At 37.5% G+C, this 22,339-nt stretch overlaps 1 protein-coding gene across 1 annotated transcript in view; it reads left to right on the forward strand.

Moving 5' to 3' along the window:
* Positions 1-368: 368 nt before the first annotated feature.
* Positions 369-22,339, forward strand: part of LOC123455056 (vomeronasal type-2 receptor 116-like) — a 39,576-nt gene continuing 17,605 nt past the window's right edge. Inside the window, 1 exon segment of the mRNA XM_045134742.1 lies at positions 369-574. Coding sequence (XP_044990677.1) covers positions 369-574 — 206 coding nt within the window.

Consider the following 22,339-nt stretch of genomic DNA (forward strand, 5'->3'; position numbering starts at 1 on the left):
ATCACTATTGGCACAGACCTGGGAAAATATTTTGTCAGATTAACTCCTCCCCGAGCAGGCGTCCGTGGACATGAGTGAGGTCATGGCACCTGAGGCAGAAGAGGATCTTCACAACATGTTTTTCAGCCTCTGTTTGTCACTCGAATGGGGACCTCAGATGCAGATGCCCAGGGCACAGCATCTCATATTCCTCCAGAGAGGAGAGAAAAGGCTGTGTGGAAAATCACATGGGACGTTGAGTGTCCCTTCCATTCAGACACAGAGATAAAACAGACACCCATGGACATGCACAAACACATGTCATGTATGATGAATATCTGCATGACAGCACAGACCCTACCTCTGCTCATGCTTATGTCTTGACAGACATGGAGAGGAGGTTCTCCCTCGTTTTTGTCTTCTTGCTGTCAAACATTCCACACATACGTGGCAATTTCTTTGGGAACAAGTGCTTTTGGAGAACAAATCCCAAGAAGCATATTTTTCAAGATACGACAAATGACTGTGTTTTTGATATTTATGCACAGAATGAACATGTACCAAAAGGATTTTTCATGAATCTTCTTAATGAAAGGTAAGTATTTTTGTAGTTGTTTCATTTTCTGTGTATTTTCATCATCTGTTGATGCATAAGTTGTATGTGGCTGATTGCCTAACACTGTAGGTCTTCTGTCATGTGTGCTCTGTGACCTATGGATCTGACATTGAGCACAGGTACAAGACCGCCACCACTGAGGGAGTTCATGCTCTGTAAGGTTATTGTCCATCACTGTGACACATGCACGACCACCAATTTGAATTTTATGAATTTCAGGTATTTGCTAAACATTCTACTTAATGAAAGAAGCTGGCAATTAGTCAATAGTGAATCTGTATCTGCCCTTCTGGTATAAATGGGATGTCAGTGAAGGCACTGAATGCTGTCGTCCTGGTCAAATCGTAAAGCAGCAGTGGCTTCCAGTGCTGGCCACTAACATTTGAAAGCACGGGTGTGTTTTTCACTACAGGTTACCTTTGCAATTATTGAATATGTCCAAATGTTACTTACATTTTTTGGTACAGAATTTTGTCTACTCCCCTATATTTTTAGGTATTCTTACCATATATTCCCCTCTTTTCCAGTAATTTTATAAAATTTATTTTCAAACTGTGACCAATGTGCACAGAATGATGCTGATGGTGCTGCAAAGTGTTTTGTGATGTCAGGGGTGCAGAATCTGACCTTTCAGTAGTGGACGTTCTTGCCTCCATTCTCTTGTCATTGGCATAAATATTCTCATTGCTGATAATTAATAGCATTGCTAATAACATTATGTGTAAGCTGGATATATCTGCTATAGACAATTCTGCTATTTCAAAAAAAGATTGTGCTCAGTACTGGATATATGATTGGCAATTGCAAATTGAGAGAAAAGGAGCAGGATTCAGATTCCCATGTCTGAAAATAATTAGTTAGATTTAACAGAGGCATAAGGAGAGGTTCTGGTGTAATGTGAATTTCTAGGGAAAGATGGTATGGGTGATCAAACAATCCTTTCTTGATTTAGTAGAATTTAGAACACAGGGATATCAAGTGATCAGATATCTACATTAGGTAGATTGTCAGAGAAATTCATAGCTAAATTTAATAATGGGAAATGAAAACAAAATTCTAAGTGAGGGTCCTAGAGGTAAAAGAAATCAGGGAAAGCTCTAGAATTTTTTTTTAATTTTTTTTTTGTTCATTTGTTATTTATTTATTTATTTGAGAGCAAGAGACATAGAGAGAAAGACAGATAGAGGGAGAGAGAGAGAATGGGCGCGCCAGGGCTTCCAGCCTCTGCAAACGAACTCCAGATGCGTGCGCCTCCTTGTGCATCTGGCTAACGTGGGACCTGGGGAACCGAGCCTCGAACTGGGCTCCTTAGGCTTCACAGGCAAGCGCTTAACCGCTAAGCCATCTCTCCAGCCCAGCTCTAGAATTTGAACAGAGTGCATATCTTGATTTTGAATACAGCAGAATAATTTCAGTTTGACCCAGCTGCCTTATAATGCTGGATGTTGGGTAGAGACATTTTCTGTGTTCATTAGCTGTGAGACTGGGGTACCTCCAAATCCTCTCCTGCTCGCACTTTCATTTGAGAGACCAACGTGCCTCAGTGACTGCTTCTCTCTAGTCATGTGCCCTGGGCATGTTGACTATGACTGAAAGAATATAATTACAATTATACTGGCTTTTCACATTCAGGTGACACAGCCACTCAGTACTGGACTCTAGGGGTCCCATGACTTGCTTCAATCACCCTAAATTCATAAGGAATAAGAGGAACACTAGGCCAAGGAAAGCATTTTCATGCATTAATTACATCTTTTGAGAATTCCTTGGAAAGTGCATTGCCAGTTATGCCTGTTTGCCTCTTGCCCATTTCTGTGGGTCACACAGCATCTCACATGCTCCATGTTCTTAGGAAGTGAACAAAACCCCTTTCCTGTTCTCCCTCCTGCTATTTCACTGCACTTCTAATTGTCAAGAATTCCAGAAGTATGTAGATATAATGATGGTGGAAGTATTATCCTGTTTTGATTTTATGGGATTTCAAACACGGTCCTGTAGGCATGTTCACTGATGACAGGAGGAGATCTCACAGGACCGTCTATGGATCTCCCTGTTCATAGCTTCTGATCTTGTGAAGTTATAGGGCTCTGCAGTGGTTGGATTCAGGTGCCCCCAACAAACATAGGTGTTCTGAATGTGACGTTACCAGATGATGGAGATTTGGGAATCAGCACCTCTTGGAGGCCGTGTGATGTTGGGGGCAGGCTGATGGGCATTGTAACCAGTTTCCCTTTGCCAGTGTTTGGCATACTCTCCTGTTCCTGTTGTCCACTTTATGTTAGCCAGGGTGTGATGTGTACCCTCTTCTCATCCCATTCTTTTCCCTGCCCTCATGGGACATCCCCTCAAATCTGAAAGCCAAAATAAGCCCTTTACTCCCAAAAGCTGCTCTTGGTCTGGTGATTTCTGCCTGCGATGCTATGTGACAGCAACAGGCCCTACTGTGCAGGTAGCTTCGTAGTGTACTAGGATGTAGCTACCCACACCCCCACCATGTGTGAGACAAAAGTGTTTGCTTTTACATAGGTGTCTAGACCATTTTTGCTTTCATTTTAATCAATGTATTGTTGCGGGACTTATTCATATGATTTAGGTCATAATGTAATGTTTCCTTTTAAAAAATGTTTTTCTTCATTTATTTGAGAGGGAAATAGAAAGAGGGGGAGGGAGAGAGACAGTGGGTGCACCAGTGATTGCAATCACTGTAAATGAATTCCAGATTCATGTGTCACCTTGTGCATCTGTCATACATGGCTCCTAAGAATCAAATCTGGATCATTTGGTTTTGTTCACAAGCACTTTACCTGCTAAGCCATCTCTCCAACCCCTCTCCTTTTTTTGTGAATGAGATTTTTATCAAATCAAAAGAAAAATAGCACATAAGTTGCTCAGGGGATAACATACTCTAGGCTCCATCTAGTCTAGATTTCAACAATCACTCAGGGCTAAGATGCATGATTATTTTTCCAGAATGTAATTCTAGACCTGTTATTAATGATTATGGTAATTCACACAGGATAGGTTACAACTGTGATGATAATTTGGGGCCCAATTTGCAATGTATTCATATATTAAAGTGCTCAATGAAAAATGAAAATTCAAACGGGTATGGATGCTTTAAATGTAAGATATTTAAGAAAAGCTTTCTCTCTGTTTCTTCATCTCTTAAGTAAGAACAGTGGTACTTATGGTTGTTACAAGGTTTAAATATGCTAACACACATAAAGGTCCTGGCTTCGAATATGCTCAGTACACTGTGGTTTACATTGTTCATCTCAAAGACATTAGGCCTCCTCCTGCTTAGACTATGTCATTTCAAATGCAGTAGAGCTCTGTTAGGTGACATCTGCCTTCATCATGTTCTATTGGATCAGTCAATTTGTAGTTCTTATTTGTACAGAGAACTCACTTATGTAATATGGTATATATGACTCTGTTCCTTGTGCTGTAGTAAATTTTCTCAATAATTTTTATCTCCTGATCTTATTTTGTAAAACAAAGAAGAAAACTTTTACCCAATGAGCAAATTCAGCAAAACTTGTCCATTCTCAAAGCATACTAATTTTAACATTTTCTTTTTTACCATTAATTTTAATTTTTTATTAGCTACATTCTTATTCAGTGTGTAAATAGCACATGTTGGTACCATCCTTACTCTCATGCCTATGCCCCCTCCAAAGGGACCCTCCTTTTTGGGCTGCCAGTTATCCCCATAGGGATTGTGGGTCATGCATTGTGGGGGTAGCCATCAATTATGGGGAAGAAGCAATGTCTCTGTGTACAATGTCCCAACTTGTGGATCTAACAATCTTTCTGCCCCCTCTTCCATGAATTTCCCTGGACCATGTTGGGTTTATTTTAGGTCTACTTCAGTGATGAGATCTTTGGAGCCTCTGTGTCTCTGGATCTCTGGTTTGGTAGGAGTTGATTGTTCTCTGTGTTTATCTCCTTCACCTTGTGCTGATACCAGGTTCACCAAGAAAGCAGCATTCTTGCTTATCTCTCCAAGTACTCTATGGTTTAAGTTGGGGCCCTGTTGAGGTGCTTTGGCTTGACTCTATCCTCAGGTTCTGCATCCATCATAGAAAGAGAAGCAGATTTTCCATGGACAGTTAAGTCAGCACTGGATAAATGGGATACACATTATTAGTTTAGGGAGCATTTAATAGGTGTAGACCCTCTTGTAGCCCAATATTGGTTGGAGCTTGATATTGGAGAACAAAGTTGTTATTTAGATATGATTCTGACTTGTTTTCCAGTTACAGTTAGGGTTTCAGTTGCACTTAGCAGATCTGTTAGCCAATCCAAGACGAGTTGGTTAACCACTATGGCTGTGTGCCACTATTGCACTGGGTGAGCATCACGTCAGGTAGTTTCTGCTGAGTAGACCTCGAGTCCTTGTTGTCAATTTTCCCCCAGTAGCTCAAGTAGCACCTTCTGGCACTAGATGAGCTAACTGTTTGGGGACTTCCAGCCCCTATCTTCTATCAATTTAATTTATTTTTTATTGACACCATCCATAACTGTAGAAAATAACCCATGGTAATTCCCTCCCTCTGCACACTTTCCCTTTTGAAACTCCACCCTCCATCATACACTTTTCCCTCTCAATCAGTCTCTCTTTTATTTTAATATCATAATGTTGTCCACCTGTTGTGATGGACTTCTGTAGGGAGTGTCAGGCACTGTGAGGTGATGGAGATCCAAACCATTTTGTATCTGGAGGAGTGCATTGTAAGGAGTCTTGCCCTTACTTTGGCTTTTACATTCTTTTGTCACCTCTTCTGAAATGGACCCTGAGCTTTGGAAGGTATGGTAGACACATTTCAGCCCTGAGCACTCCTCCATTACTTCTCAGCACCATGCTGCCTTCTGAGTCATTCCAAGGTCATTGCCATCTGTAAAGAGAATATTCTCTAAGTGAAAGTAGAATTAATATATGGGTAAGAAAATTAAGAGAAGTGATTACAAGGCAGTTTAGTGAACATATTTTGGATATATTTTGCCAGACACCACACCCCTAGGGCTCCTGACTACACCTGTTGTAGGTTTTCAGTGTCAGGGATGGACTTCCTCCCATGGAGCTGGCCTCCAGACCAATTAGAGAGTCGCTATTTTCTCCCATAACAGATGTGCCACTATTGAACTCGTTAGCTCCTTTGGCCTGGATCACCAAGTTTAAGGCTTTCAGTGTCCACTGTTGAGTATCTCCACTGATGATTTCTCTTTCTCACATTAAAATGCATGCAGTGGACTGGAGAGATGGCTTAGTGGTTAAGTGCTTGCCTGTGAAGCCTAAGGACCCTGGTTCGAGGCTTGGTTCCCCAGGTCCCATGTTAGCCAGATGCACAAGGGGGCGCACGTGTCTGGAGTTCGTTTGCAGAGGCTGGAAGCCCTGGCGCGCCCATTCTCTCTCTCTCCCTTTATCTGTCTTTCTCTTTGTGTCGGTCGTTCTCAAATAAATAAATAAATAAAAATTAAAAAAATATTTAAAATGCATGCAGCATAGGTTTTCTCCAGCTTTCTGTCAGCTTGTCTACATGAAGGAGGTTATCAGCTCAGTTCCAGCAGGGTTTCTTAGTGACCTTGCAGCCCAAGTATGTGGAGTCTTCAGCAATAGGGTCTTACCATCTATTCTTGGTGGTAAACCAAGAGACTAGGCAATGGCCTGTAATGTTTTGGGAGCATCAGAGACCTCCATGGCCAACAACTCACTGGAAGGTATCCTATCACTGGCACTGAAAATTTTCTAGTAACAATCTATGGCTTCTGAGTGTCCCATTATACAAAAATATAGGTTTCCATATGACTTATTTATAGCCTCTTAGATTTTGATCAGCCCTCCCTCCTCCCTTCCTTGACTCAATCTCTTTCCCTGACCTACCTTAGGCATTTTCACCCTCATTAGTCTGTTCTTCTGCTTGCATATATACTATAACATCCTATAAAGTCTCTCCTCCCCGTCTATTCCTTTTATATCCCCTCTTCAGCTTACTAACCTCTGTTACTGAGTTTTATTCCTGCTTACATAGGCTTTCATTCATTTGTAGCTAGGATTCACATATGAGACAGAACATGTAACAATTTGGCTTTCTGGGCCTGGGTTACCTCAAATAAGTTGACTTCACAAATATTTCATAAGTCTAACTAGCATGTCTACCATGTAACATAACTACCACTGCACTCCAACAAGCTTACATATACATGTTATTATTCTTGGTTCATACATGTACATGATTTTGGATAACTATGCTCCTCCCACTGCTCTGACCCATCTCACTTCTGACTTCTTTTACTTAGCTATTGCCCAGTCTTCAATCTTAGACTTTGATGACCCTGAAGGTCACCTACCTTTCATATCTATGATCCCTTAGCTACTGAATTTTAACTGTTTTTGTTTTAGATAAAATCTTGACAAAATGTCATCCCATAATACTAATATCCCATGACAAATGGATGTTCAATTTTATTAACATATGTATGTATTTTGATAAACTATTATCTCATATAAATATTAAGATATAGATAAATAGATAGAATATAGATAATAGGTTGATGGCTGGATAGATAGATAAATGTAACTTGTGTAAATTTAAAATATTGTCTAATATTCTAATAGTGTATTTATTTTCCCATGAAGATAATAAGCTGTAAGATACATCATGAATGTAAAGCCACTTCTCTCCTATGTTATCTTTTTGGAAAGGGAGAGAGATATTGAGACAAGAACACATCATGAACTCAAGCCACTGCAAATGAACTCCAGATTCATGTGCCACCTTCTGCATCTGGCTAATGTTGGTCCTGTGTAATTGATCCTGGGTCCTTTTGTTTTTCAGGCAAACTCTTTAACTGTTAAGCCATCCCTCCAGCTCTCAATCTTGTCTTTCATAGGATTTTGTCATTAAAACCCTCGTGGACTTTTTTACTGCTCCAAGTGCCTTCCTTGATTATATGTGTCACCTATTAAATACTATATTGTTTTATTTGCATTCATATACATTGTATGATCTTGGGGGCTCATTTGTAGGAAGAATTTGGAAGCATTTGAAACCTTAGTCTAAGAGATACCTTGCAGTGTTAAATGCAGTTTCATGAACAATTCTTGTCAAAGATGAAAGAACTGAATGCAGAGTGAGAACTATGGTGTATGAGGTTTGGCTTATAAGGGGAAGAAGGAAGTTTTAGATACTGGGTTAGAAGTAGTATGTATGTTGGGAGGCAGAGGAAGGAGGATTGTTGTGAGTTCGAGGCCACCCTGAGACTACATAACGAAATCCAGGTCAGCGTGGGTTAGAGTGAAACCCTACTTTGAAAAACCAAAACCAACCAAACAAAAAAAGCAGTATATATGAAATGCTTGCTGTGTTCTGATTGACTATGCCCTGAGAAGTTATGCAAGGTTGTGCTGCATAGAAATGGACTGGCATGAGTAGATGGATATGGCACTGAAAGAGACAAAAGCTTATGGCTAAAGAGAGAAGCTTAGTTCAGCTGAAAATGTTTGAGACATCATAACAATTGGCACTAGTCCAGCTGTTCTCCATTGGGACAGCAAGAAAAATGCTGGCTCTTTAAAAGCAAAAGGCCTGAATGCTGAAAGAGTGTCTTGCCCCTAAGTCTGGCTTTATTCTCTCTTGGATTAACAAAATTGGCAGCCGGCCTAGTACTTTGTTATGCAGTATTAACATTTGACAGAAATGATCTTTGGATTTGCAACCTGGTTTTGGGTGGGTTTTCTTGAGGGGTGGGGAATGGCCATGAGTAATGTGAGGAAGAACTACTGGAAGTGCCTGCATGGATGTCCAATTGATTAATGAGGATGAACCTTGGGCTGCACTAGAGACCCAATGGAGTTACCAGATCTATGAAATGGCTGCTAAAGAGAACTGCTGGTTTGGGATAAAGTTTTTCCCAGTGTGTGACCAGACCATTTGGAGGGGCAAAAGTGGAAACTCCAGGCAATTTTCACTGGTTAGTGTTGTTGGACATGGAGGTAGAGAATTTGTTTGCCTATTTCTTGTAGTTTTTTTTTCTTTTTTCTTTTATTTTATTGTGATTTTTAATTTTTTTTATTAGTTTTCTATTCAGCAAATACAGGCAGTTTGATAGCATTATTAGGCTCATCTGTGACCTACCCCCTCCCCAATGGCCCCTCCATGTTGATGAATATGGGTTGTGCATTGTGGAGATAGCCCACAGTTACTGGTATATAGTAATGTCTCTGCATATCATGACCCAGCATGAGGCTCTGACATTCTTTCTGCCCCCTCTTCTACAAAATTTCCCTGAACCATGTTGGGTTCATTTTTGGTCTGTTTCAGTGATGAGGTTTGGGGGGCCTCTGAGGCTTTGGCTCTCTGATTTGGTAGGAGGTGATTTTTGTCTGTGTTGGTCTCCTTCTTCCTTGGGCTGGTATCTGGTTCATCAGGAAAACAGCACCCTTGCTTGTTTTGGCAATTTTCCTTAGTTTCAGTTGGGGCCTTTTTGAGATATGATGGGGTGGCTCTCTCCTTAGGATCTGCATGTATCTGAAAAAGAGAAGCAGAATCTCCAATGGAGAGTAAGTTAGCACCAGGACAAATGAGATAACCCTTAATTTTTTAATAGAGAGTTTAATGGGTATAGACCCTCTTGTAGCCCATGATTGATGTTAGCTTGATATTGGAGGGTGGGTTTATGTTTGGATATGGTTCTGACTTGTTTCCCAGCTCCAGCTATGGGTCCCATTGTTGGACATGGAGGTACAGAATTTGTTTGCCTATTTCTTTTAAATCCTGTATTTGTTCAATCTTTCTTTACTTCCCTTTGCATAATGACATCATTTGCAATTTTAATGTTTACTCTGTGCCATTACTTTATTTTTATTTTACAGTTAACCATTAAAAGACCTTGCACTATTGGGATGTTTGTACAAAGTTAGGATTGATAAAACTATGGGGACTTTTAAAGTTCAACTGAATGCAATTCATTTTACATACATGGCTAACAATTTATGGGGGCCAGGCTGGAATGTGGTGATTTGAATTAGGTGTCCCCCATAAACCCATGTGTTCTGCAAGCTTGATCCCTGGCTGATGGAAATTTGGGGTGGAGTCTAACTGAAAGAGGAATATTACTGGGGGTGGGCCTTGATGGTTTGCTAGCACTGGCTTACCTGTGTAATTCTGGCATACTTTCTTGTTGCTGTTATCCTCCTGATGCTGGCCAGGAAGTGATGTATGGCCTTTGAACAGACCACAATATTTCCTGTAATGACAGAGTTTCCCCTCTAGTTGGAATGCCAAAATAAACCTTTTCCTGCCACAAGCTCATTTTGGTTGTGTGTTTTGTGTCAGCAATGTGAAGTTAGCTGCAGCATTTTGCATAGCATAATAATTTCTAAATCCACACATTTTAGTGTGAATTTTGTTATTGTGTTCTTCATGCTGGATGAGCTGACCTTCTTTCTGTGCATCTGCCCCTCACTCCACATCTGCTTGCCTGTGCGTGAGCATTTACTACTATTCTGTAATGCGGCTGTTAGGCAAAATTTTGACAGGAATTGGATATCAAGTGACTCTATACTGGGTTGACTTAGATGCCTTCGGGCATGTGCTCAGGAAGGTAGATATGGATACTGTAGGAGTTTATAGTACATTGTGCATAACCATTTTATACAACATTTATCACCATCAGAAAAATTTTGGTGGATCATTAATGATACTGATATTGATAAAGGCTTACATTCCCTGCAAAATGTCACGGTTTCCTCCTGGGTCCTCACCCGAGTATCATGTATTTTGCTTGTATGTGTAATAGTTACTTTATTGGTTTAGATGGAGTTCAGTGGTCATTTGTTAAATATGGTCCTGATGATTAAGTGTTACAGACATTTGCTTTATTACATTTACTTTATTATGTACCTCTTCTCCTATTCAGACTGACTGGTCAATGTATCCATTTATTGTTTGGTTCACTCATACACTTGTGTTTTATTGATGCATTTTAATACATTCTATGTATGAATTCTACTCCTTCAATTGCTGTAAATTGTTCTTAGTAAGACCATTTGTGTGCTTTGTTTCCTGTGCTGTGTGAAAGGTTGTATTTTTCATGCAATCTCATTTATGAAACCTTGCTAGTTTCCTGGAATTCTTAAAATAGTTTCCCATATGTTCCAAGCCTACACCTATATGTTGAAGTAATTCCCATGATTTTACCCTAGTAAGAATCACTTGCCTCATGTCAAGGTGCTTTATTCTTTTTGAGTTAATATTTGTAAGAAATGTGGTCTGGAGGTATTACTCCATTCCTCACCATGTGAATATTCCTTTTCCCTAGATTCATTAGAACTAAAACTTTTCTCCAATATATACTGTGGTGACCTATGTCCAATTTGAGTGGATGTAAGAGCCTGGTTCATATTGTGACATTTCCATTAAATCACATTGTGTCCTTGTCTAATTTTGTGAGACTGCAACATTTTTCTTAGCATGGTTCTGTAGTATATTGTAAAATCTGATACCATGAAACCTCCTGTATTGTGCTTCCTTCTCCTGACATCTAAGTATTTGTGGACATTCTATGAAAACAGATGAATTTTACCATTTTTATTTCTAGTTCCATTATAAATATCATGACCCACTTTGACCATTTTGAAAATTTTATGGGAGAATTTAAGATAATCATTGATCTCTTTAAGAACCAGATTTGCTAGTTTGTTCCTAAAATATTTTACATGCTGTTTTTCAATATTTTTTTAGTTTTGGGTCTGTGAAAAAAACTATCTCAGACTCAGTCACATGTTACTTGCTCCTGTCTTCAATGGTTACAAGGTCACACTCTTCCTTTTGTTTATACTTCAGCACATCCACTCCACAGGTATTTTCTTCCAGATCAGATATAGAAATGGTTTGCATATATTTCTGCCATTGCATCTCTAGGCTTCGTTTGTTACATCTTTAACCAATACAGTGATGTGATTTTTAAAGGAAATCAGTTATATGAACAATTATTAGTTACACCTAGCTATTTCATTTGTATATTTAATGGGACTTCTATATGCAATTAAAGAAATTATGTTTTACGTTCTTGCTCATCCGATGAATTTTCAGATAAGAATTACAGTACCTAAGCAATATGAATCTCTCTCGTGGTAGCTTCAATAATACTTTATTATATTTTTTATAATACTTGTTTGGTGAATGAACATTGTAGCTTCTTTGATATAATTTGTGAACATTAAATTAGGGCTGTAGTTTAACTGTGTCATATTCTAAGAGCCTGTGGTGAGCGATTGGATAGTATGTTTGTCACATGCTAGAATCTTGTGAGGTATGCAAGTGATGCATTGGGGGAAATTTCACATACATTGTGGAATCTCAATGTTTCCATCATTTTCTTCTTTCCATCCCTATAGTGCCATGAGTGTTTTGTTACACTACTTCCCTTTCTTCTACATTCACAAAAGCACTAGATATCAAAACCTCAAATGGTGGATTGAAATCTCCCAGTCTCTGAGGCCAACAAAACCTTTCCTCTTTTTAAGCTGAAGTATTTTTAAGCTCAAGTATTGTGTTTTAGTAGACAAATTCATAAATTCATGAAATTTTAGGTGTTCACATTGACATATATCATATTCATATGTTTGCTTCAGAAAAACAACAAATGAATTTTAACAATTTCTATGTCTAAATTTAATCTTTCCTGAATAGCAGAGAAATGCTGATTATTGATGGCTTTGCTTTCCACTTATTTTTGCTTTATATTTCTAACATTAAAAAAATATTTTTTGTTTATTTTTTACTTATTTGAGAGTGACACAGAGAGAGAGAAAGAGGCAGATAGAGAGAGAGAATGGGCGCGCCAGGACCTCCAGCCACTGCAAACCAAACTTCAAACTTGTGCACCCCCTGGTGCATCTGGCTAATGTGGGTCCTGGAGAATCGAGCCTCGAACCGGGGTCCTCAGGCTTCACATGCAAGCACTTAACCTCTAAGCCATCTCTCCAGCCCTATTTCTAACTTTTTTGTGGAATGACACTTTAGAGTTTTGATTAAATTTTCATTATTATTTGTGTATGTGTGATTGTATATTTGCTCATGCTAATGCTTTATGTGCTCTAGTTGCCTTCCTTCAGCTTCCAGAATATTCTCTGGTCTCTGTCTCATATTTTGCATCAGCCTCAGGGTGGTCAAACTGCCACAGCTTCTGACTTACTACATAGGATCTGTGGATCAGAGCAATGTACCCGAGCTTCAGCAGTGAGTGCTTTATTCACTGAGCTATCTCTGTGGACCCTCAAATAACTTTTTATATTTGGAACTTTTTTTAGTTTAACAAATGTTACTTGAGATATGTGTGTATTGAGTACACAAAGGTGATACTTCTTCACCGATATACCCACTGGTAACTTGCCCATGCTCCTATATTAACCCACATGTGTGCTCATGCAAGCAACTCTAGTAAAACTCGAGTGTCACATACACAAATACACACAAAGACATGGAAATAGAAGAGTGGTTAGTTTTAATGTAAAAAAGGGTCAGTTGAAGGGAGAAAGAGAATGTAAAGAGAGGTGATTATGTCCAAGTATCTGTGACTGGGGAGTTGGCTCAGTGAGTGATGGTGCTTTCTTGCAAAGTCTGCCAGCCCGAGTTGAATTCCCCTGTACCCATTTAAAGTCATGTGCACAAAGAAGCACATGCACGTGGAATTTGTAGTAGCCAGAGGACCTGGCACCATCATTGTCTCTCTGTCTCTCTCTGTGTGTGTGTGTGTGTGTGTGTTGCTGTCACTCTTTCACTCCATTTGGGACTTCTGTCATTGCAACAAAATAAATAATATTTATAAAAATTATATGTACTCTACATATTACTAATGAAAAACTACAAGTAAGCAGTGGTCTACGGTTGTTCTTAACAAACTATCACTATGACATGATTGGTGATGTATTTTTATATAAAATAAGGTGGACTATCAATCATAATTCAAACTTTTCTGATGTGTATAGTCAACTTCCTATACCTTCAATAGAAATACAGGACATTTTTACTATAAATATTCCATACATAAATGTGCCATCAGTCATGGAAATAATTGTATTCATTCATATGCTTCTTTTTGCCTAATATCTACATTAGGTGACACGTTTATTTTTATAGTATTGTGAAGCATTGAGACCCTGTGTATATACGTGTGTTGAATATGATGGTACATATCCACGACTTCTCCTTCTTACCCTGCATCTCTTCTCTGTTTCTGTTGTACTGTGACCCTGGCTTTATGGAACTTCTACTGCTATCTGATAATATAGCATTAATATCCCACTTTCAGTATTCAGGAAGAAACTTGAAAACCTGTGCTTTTGTGTCTGGCTCATTGATTTAGCCTTTGAAGTCCTGACTCAATCTTCCTGCATATGACAGGAATTTATTACCATTCATTTCTAAAGAGAAAATGTTAAGTATATGCATTATATTTTAGTTAAAATTTCATGTGAACATAGGTGCAAATGCATACTGCTTTACCTAGCTATGATCATTCCAGTGCTTTTGATGTGTGCTGACTTTATTTACTGTATGTTTATACCCAGTAGTGACACAGTTGCCTCAAATAATTTTCTTTTTACTTTAGTTGTAGTCACAATGTAGGTACTGACAGTGACATATACCAATTGCACAAAAAAGTATAATATTTTAGTTTTTCCTCATGTTCTCACTAGTGTTTATTGATTTCATTTGGACATTGCACTCATATTCCCTTCAGAGAAATAGATTCTTAATTCTGCTTTGCTTTGCATTTTCATGACTACCCAACACTTTACTCTTTTTTTATTTTTATTTACATATTTGAGAGACAGAGAAAGACAATGAGAAAGAGGCAGAGAAAAAGAGAGATGGTGGATAGAGAATGGGTGTGCCAGGACCTCCACCACTGCAAGAAAACTCCAGACACATAGGTACTGGGAAATAGAGACAGAATCTTTGGCTTTGCAGGCAGATGCCTTTACCACTAAGTCATATGTACAGCTCCTTGATTATTTTTATTAGCATATTATTGTATTTCTCTTGAAATGTGTCTGCTCCTTTGATTATCCATTTATTGATTTCATTGTCTCCTTCATGGCAAATAGTTGATACTTGTTTTATCTCCAGCTTTCTCCATTGCAAGATAGTTAAGAAGAAGAAGAAGAAAAAAAAAAAGCTTTCCCCATCCTCTGTCTCTTTACTATATTCAATGTTTATATTGCTATGCAGGAGTTTCTACTTCAAGTATTCACATGTCAATTTTGCTTTAAATTCATATCCAGCAATATTGGACAGGCCAGTATGTAATATGTTCTCAATGATTTTCCCTGGTAGCTACATAAATTCAAGGATTTCTTTAGCCTTTCAAATACACATGATTGATTTCTGTTTGGTTCAGGAGATATATATCTCTTTTCAGTCTTGTTCAAGTGGTCATCCAGTCTTCAAAGATCTATTTCTGGAAGAGACTGTCTCTACTTGAAAGAATGCTTTGACAAGTGCTTGAATATTTCAACATTTGTATACAACTTCTATGTTATATTTGTTGTTATATAAGAAATAATAACTTTGGGCTGGAGAGATGGCATAGCGGTTAAGCGCTTGCCTGTGAAGCCTATGGACCCCGGTTCGAGGCTCGGTTCCCCAGGTCCCACATTAGCCAGATGCACAAGGGGGCGCTCGCGTCTGGATTTCATTTGCAGTGGCTGGAAGCCCTGGTGCACCCATTCTCTTTCTCACTCTCTATCTGCCTCTTTCTCTTTCTGTCATTCTCAAATAATCAAATAAATAAATAAAAATCAAAAAAAAAGAAATAATAACTTGTCCTTTAATTATCTTCATATAAGTGAAAGTATATACATTTATTTTAGTGGAAGATTTAGAATGTAAAAATAATCACACCTCATATTTTGCCTAGTAAATAGACTCAAGAATATATCTAGTTGTATATTAACCTACTTGCTATGTAATAAACTTAAAATATTTATACTGATGTATTTTAATTCTAGTTCCCATTCAAAATAAATGTTATGTGGATATAGGAGATTGAATTCTTTTTTTCATGAATGCAAGGCCAGCACCTTACAAACTGGGCTATTTACATGTCCCAAAATCTATTTCATATTTTATAAAATTATAATAGTATGAACTGTCCAGGAAATTTTATTACATATCTTTTGACTGAATTAATTTTCTTTACTTTTTCCTACACAAATGCATCAATGCTATACTACTGCATAAGAATAATATGCAAAGGTGGTTAAGGAAGAGAATTATGGGCATGCTTTCCTAGACATTCCAATCCCAAACAGAATTTTAGAGCCTTCTAGTTCACTAATGTGCCTATCAGAGTAAAGTGTTGTCCACCTCATTCTGTTCCCTCCACTTACATACTTTATACATATATGAATGGAGTTTCAGAGCCTGATGACTGCCCTTTTCCTTTTTAATGCAAGTGCAATATAGTGTATTTTAAATGAAAGTTCTTCCATGAACTATAATTTTAATCATACATTGAGTATGAACAAAGGAAGAATTGCCATGAAAAATGTAATTGGATGCCATCAGTTAGAAAACTGGACTATCCAGTTGCTGATGGCTAAGAGTAAAGCTAACCAATAAGTATTTGCTATTGTCATATGCAAGTAACCACAAGTAAATTTGTGTTTCACTGATTGACCAAGAGGAATAGGAAATCATATTTAATTTTATGTCAACTGCAATGCTTTCAGGAAAAAAATAATGTCCCATAAGCAAGAAAAATATCCATACCCAAAGCCCCAGATGTTCCGTAGATTAATACATCGAAAGTACAAACCTCTATATAAAGCATAGTAAAACATAAGACACCATGCCATTGTTTGATGACAAACATAATGACTTTTGTTTTATTTAGCCTGTGCAGACAGAAGAAGACAGCTCAGGGGTTTTCTGGCTTCTCATTCTATCTTAATTGGTGAGATCCAGACCAATTTGAGTCTCTGTTTCCATAAAGGTGGATGGCATATGAGTTTGAGTTTGACCTTTGTCCTCCATTTGCCTGGAAATCTATGTGCATCCACACAGATACAAACACACATGAACACATCACACATACACACACACACACACACACACACACACACACACACACACACACCTGCACAACAAAAAAGGCTGACAGATATAGGGACTCTAAGAAACTGATATTTAATCTGAAAGAATCAAAAATCCATAGTACACATGTACACTATTGGAAATCTAGATGATAACAATCATATACTTTTGAGTGCATGACAGACTTAACAAATGAAAGAATAGAATAATTGATAAGAGTAAAAGTGGTTCAGGTTTGAAATCCTGACAATGGAACAATAAATTCTCACTTTTTGAGATAATGTATAAAACCCAGATAAATGTGCTCTGGTATACTGGAAGTAGAGTACAGTATTAATGGAAATGTGTAGAAAAATGCAAAGATCCATGCCTCAATTAACACATTAATGATGAAAACACATCAGATTACAAAACTCCAAGTTACCAGAAGAGATGTGGGTCATAAATTACTTATGAACAACTTAAAGACACATTATTAAAACCCATTCAAACAAATGTAAGCTCAATATGTTGATGTAATGTTAACTAACAAGGGATAAGTATTAGCAAGGATTCATTAATGAAATATCACATGCATGTAAATTGTAATGCCAAATACTTGCAGTCCATTATTTCATGCCTAAGATAGCAGGAATAAAATGAAGGAAAAGGAGGATGAAGAGGGAAAATAACTGTTACTTCAATTGCCATTCACTTCAACAACCTTACAAGAGACAAGTGTTGGCAATATTGACACATATGCTGACAAGAGGAAAACAGAATGCAATATATAAAGAAACAGAGAAAAAACTTTCATGTCAAATAATACTTAAGACACTAAAAATAAAAAAAAAACAAAGAAAGAATACTAAGAGCTACAAGAGAAAACCAGATCATCACTAACAAAGGTAACCCATCTCAGTACATCAGATTCTGCAAATGGAAACTAAAAGCCAGAAGAGTTTGGCATTGACTATTTCAAGTTTTCAAAGACCATTGATGTCAATCCAAAATATTATAGAAGACAAAATATCTTTCCATGGCAAATGCTGGCTTTATAAGTTTTTGAGAGCTAAACCATCCCTACAGAGAAAACTGCAATGAATACTTCATACTACAGAGAACAAATACACAAAATCCTACAGGAGAGAAAAAAAAAATCAATGATCAAAATTGCAGCAGACATGAAGCATATGAAGACAGGAAACTCAAAATTCAAAAAGCCCTCAATTTAACTGGGATTAACTCATACCTCTCAAATATAAGTCTGATCATTATTGGACTCAGCTCCCCAATCAAAAGACGCAAGTTAACAGGTTGAATCAGAAAACTGAATTCATGTATTTGCTATGTACAATAAATTCACATTTATGATTAAAGATAGACACTAACTTAAGGAGAAAAAAATCAAAAAAGATTCCAACAAAATGAAAATAGGAAACAATTAGGTCCAGCTATTCTACAATCTGACAATATAGACTTTAAACAAGAGAAGTAAAATTGACAATTTTTACTTATTAAGGGAAACATACAAGAGATTTTTACCATCATAAATTTTTTTTAATATATTTTTTTTATAATTTTTTTTAATTTATTTATTTGAGAGTGACAGACACAGAGAGAAAGACAGATAGAGGGAGAGAGAGAGAATGGGCGCGCCAGGGCTTCCAGCCTCTGCAAACGAACTCCAGACGCGTGCGCCCCCTTGTGCATCTGGCTAACGTGGGACCTGGGGAACCGAGCCTCGAACCGGGATCCTTAGGCTTCACAGGCAAGCGCTTAACCGCTAAGCCATCTCTCCAGCCCCCATCATAAACTTTTATGTGCCAAACACAACTGCATCAGAATTTTAGAGCAAAATTTATTTGATATTAAACAAATAAATATAAACACAACAATAATATGTCATCTTAATGCCACAACATATTCAAGAGACAAAGCATTTAGCCAAAAACATAGAGAAACAATGGAGATAAAGAACACCATAGATCAAATAGTTTTTATAGGCATTTATAGAATATTCCATCAAACTTGATAGCATACACATTCTTCTTAGCAGCTCATGGAAATTTCTCTAAAGGAGATCTGACATTATGGCATAAATCATGCCTCTACAAGTTCAGGAAAATTGACTTAACACCCTATATTATATCTGACTGAAATCAATGAAACTAGAAATCAACAAGTGAAACACAGTATGAAACAATGATATTTTAAAAAATCAATGATTTAAAAAATCAGTGACTTAAAAAACAATGATTTTAAAATATCCTGAACAAAATGACAATGAATCATGACGTACAAAAACTTTTGGACTATAATGAAGACAGTCTGAAGAGGAAAACTGATACTTCTAAATACCAATGTTATAAAATAGAGAAATCGAGGGCTGGAGAGATGGCTTAGCGGTTAAGCGCTTGCCTGTGAAGCCTAAGGACCCCGGTTCGAGGCTTGGTTCCCCAGGTCCCACGTTAGCCAGATGCACAAGGGGGCGCACGCATCTGGAGTTCGTTTGCAGAGGCTGGAGCCCCTGGCGCACCCATTCTCTCTCTCTATCTCTATCTCTATCTCACTATCTGTCTTTCTCTCTGTGTCTGTTGCTCTCAAATAAATAAAAAAATTACAAAAAAATAGAGAAATTGAAAATAAATAATTTAACCATTCACATGAATACTTTTGAAAATTATGAACAATTCCAACCCAAAATACTAGACAAAAAGAAATACCCATGATAAACACAGAAACCTTTGAACTCATTTTTTGAACTGAAAAATTGTTGATACTAGTAGATGTTTCTTTAAAATTTAAACAAGATTAATAAACTAATGGCCAAATTTATCAAAATAAAAATAGAGAACATTATGAGAACGATATTACAAAAAATACTAGTGAAATAGGGAGAATTGTTAAAACATACTTCAAAAACATGTATTCCAAAAAAATAGAAAGATATGGAAAATAGGTAAATTTCTTGATTCATATCACCTACCTAATCACAGTTTGGAAGAGACAAAATGCATGAATGTAGGTATAACATGTAACGAGATTGAAAAAGTAATTAAAACCCTCTCAAGAAAAAAAGTTCAGGCCTGATGTATTCTCCACTGAATTCTACCACATCCTCATTGAAGAATTAAAACCACTTCTTCTCAGATTATTTACCACAATTAGAAAGGAAGGAAGGGCTGAAAAGTTAGCTTAGTGTTTAAGTGCTTGCCTGTGAAGTCTAAGAACCCTGGTTCAAGGCTCAATTCCCCATTGCCCATGAAGTCAGATACACAAAGGTGGCACATGCACCTGGAGTTGTTTGCAGTGGCTGGAGGTTCTGATGTGCCCATTCTCTCCCTCTCTCTCTCTTTCTCATTCTCTCCCTGTCTCTCTGAAGTAAATAAAATTAAAATTTAAAAAAGGATGGAATATCCCTTTACTACTTTATGAAGCCAAAATTATACTAATAACCCAAAACAGACAGAAACACAAGAAAAGAAAATTATCCCTCATGAACTTAGATGTAAAAATTTTGAATAAAATTCTTGAAAATTAAATCCACTAACATATCAAATGTATCATCCACTTGATCAAGTAGGTTTCATCCAAAGGATTCAGTAATTGTTAAACATATAGATAAATATAAGAAATCACATAAATATAGTTAAGAGCAGAAATCATATGACTATTTCAATAGATGCAAACAAAGCCTTCAGCAAAATACAGAGAGCCAATAAATATCTAAGAAGGGTATTCAACACCTTTAGCCATCAAAAAAGTGAGAATAAAACTACTCTGATCTTTTACCTCATTCCAGTCAGAATAACAATTATAAAAACAAAAAAACACAAATAACAAAGTACTGGCAAAGGTGTCAGAGAAGTACTCTCATTCACTGTTGATAAGCATGCAAACTTGTACAATTATAGAAATCAAGGTGGAAACACCTCAAAATTCTGCAAATAGGGCTGGAGAAATGGCTTAACAGTTAAGTGTATGCCTGTGAAGACTAAGGATCCTGGTTCAAGGATCAATTTCCAAGGACCCATGTAAGCCAGATGCACAAAGTAGCAAATGCATCTGGAGTTTGTTTTCAGTGGCTGGAGGCCCTAGTGCTCCCATCTCTCCCTCCCTCCCCCTCCCTCTTTCTCTCTATGTCTGTCTGTCACTGTCAAATAAGTACATAAAAATAAACAAAAAATGTCTGAAAATATATCCACCATTTGGTCCAGGGATACCACTCCTGAGTAAATACCCTAAAGACTGTGCTCTTCACCACAGCGATACTTGCTGAGCAATATATTTTGCTGCTCTTTTCATAATCACTAAGAATTGGAATCTTCACAGATACCTACCTGTAGGGGTCCAGCCCTGGTTTGAAGGAGGGTCCGAGAAAACAGGTGTGAAAGTGAGTGTCACAATCGCGACGTGAAGTCAAATTCTGCTACAAGCTGACAGGCCAATGCTAAAGGCAGCTTAGTTTCTTGGTCTCTTTTTCTCTACTTCTCTTTTTCTCTGCTTTTCCCTTATTTTCTCTCTCTCTTTTTTTTTTCTTTCTCTTTTTCTCTGCTGCCATAGCTCTTAGTTTCAGTCTCCTATTTTGTGATAATGTCATGCAAGAGCAAACTTCAAGAAAGGTACAGTTCCACCGAATTCATAGAAACTTTTTGCTATTTCTTTACGTCAAACAATCCCATAAATTATTTACCACAAGTATAGTCATCAGGCCCATATAATGATTAACTATTTTCACACTTCCCACATGTATGTGTGGTCAAGCACTTGCAATTTCCCGAGGTCCTACTTTCAATTACTATATTAAAGGTGAGAGACAGAACAACCACAAAATGGAGGTTCCCACCATTGAACCAATAAACCTATTTATCCCTCAAACATTTTCCTTTTCATTTCTCTCCAATACTTAGATTTTGTCCTCCCAATTGAACTCTTTCTGACCTTGGTTGTTTTTCCTGTAAGGAGTTTTGGTAAAGAGTCATAGTTTGCTGCAATTTCCACCATTCAGAAAAATTAGTCATAGAACAATTTTAACATTGCTCCAGGAGGCTCACTGTTTCCTCCTCAGTGTACTGCACTTCATGCCTGATGTTCTTTAGGGCCTTAGGGAAGACAATTATTTCTGACCCATCTTCTTCTTTTTCCAATTCTGAGCTTCTCTCAGATACTTAGACAAATACCTCACTAACATCAATTTTTGTGTGATTATTATTTTTATTTTTATTTTTTTGTAATTTTTATTAGCATTTTCCATGATTATAAAAAAATATCCCATCGTAATTCCCTCCCTCCCACCCCCACACTTTCCCCTTTGAAATAACATTCTCCATGATATTACCTCCCCATCACAATCATTGTACTTACATATATACAATATCAACCTATTAAGTACCCTCCTCCCTTCCTTTCTCTTCCCTTTATGTCTCCTTTTTAACTTACTGGCCTCTGCTACTAAGTATTTTCATTCTCGCGCAGAAGCCCAGTAATCTGTAGCTAGGATCCACATATGAGAGAGAACATGTGGTGCTTGGCTTTCTGGGCCTGTTTTACCTCACTTAGTATAAGCCTTTCCAAATCCATCCATTTTTCTGCAAATTTAATAACTTCATTTTTCTTCACCGCTGAGTAGAACTCCATTGTATAAATGTGCCACATC

This window comes from Jaculus jaculus, chromosome 15, assembly GCF_020740685.1.
Source record: "Jaculus jaculus isolate mJacJac1 chromosome 15, mJacJac1.mat.Y.cur, whole genome shotgun sequence".
In the NCBI taxonomy this organism is placed as follows: domain Eukaryota; kingdom Metazoa; phylum Chordata; class Mammalia; order Rodentia; family Dipodidae; genus Jaculus; species Jaculus jaculus.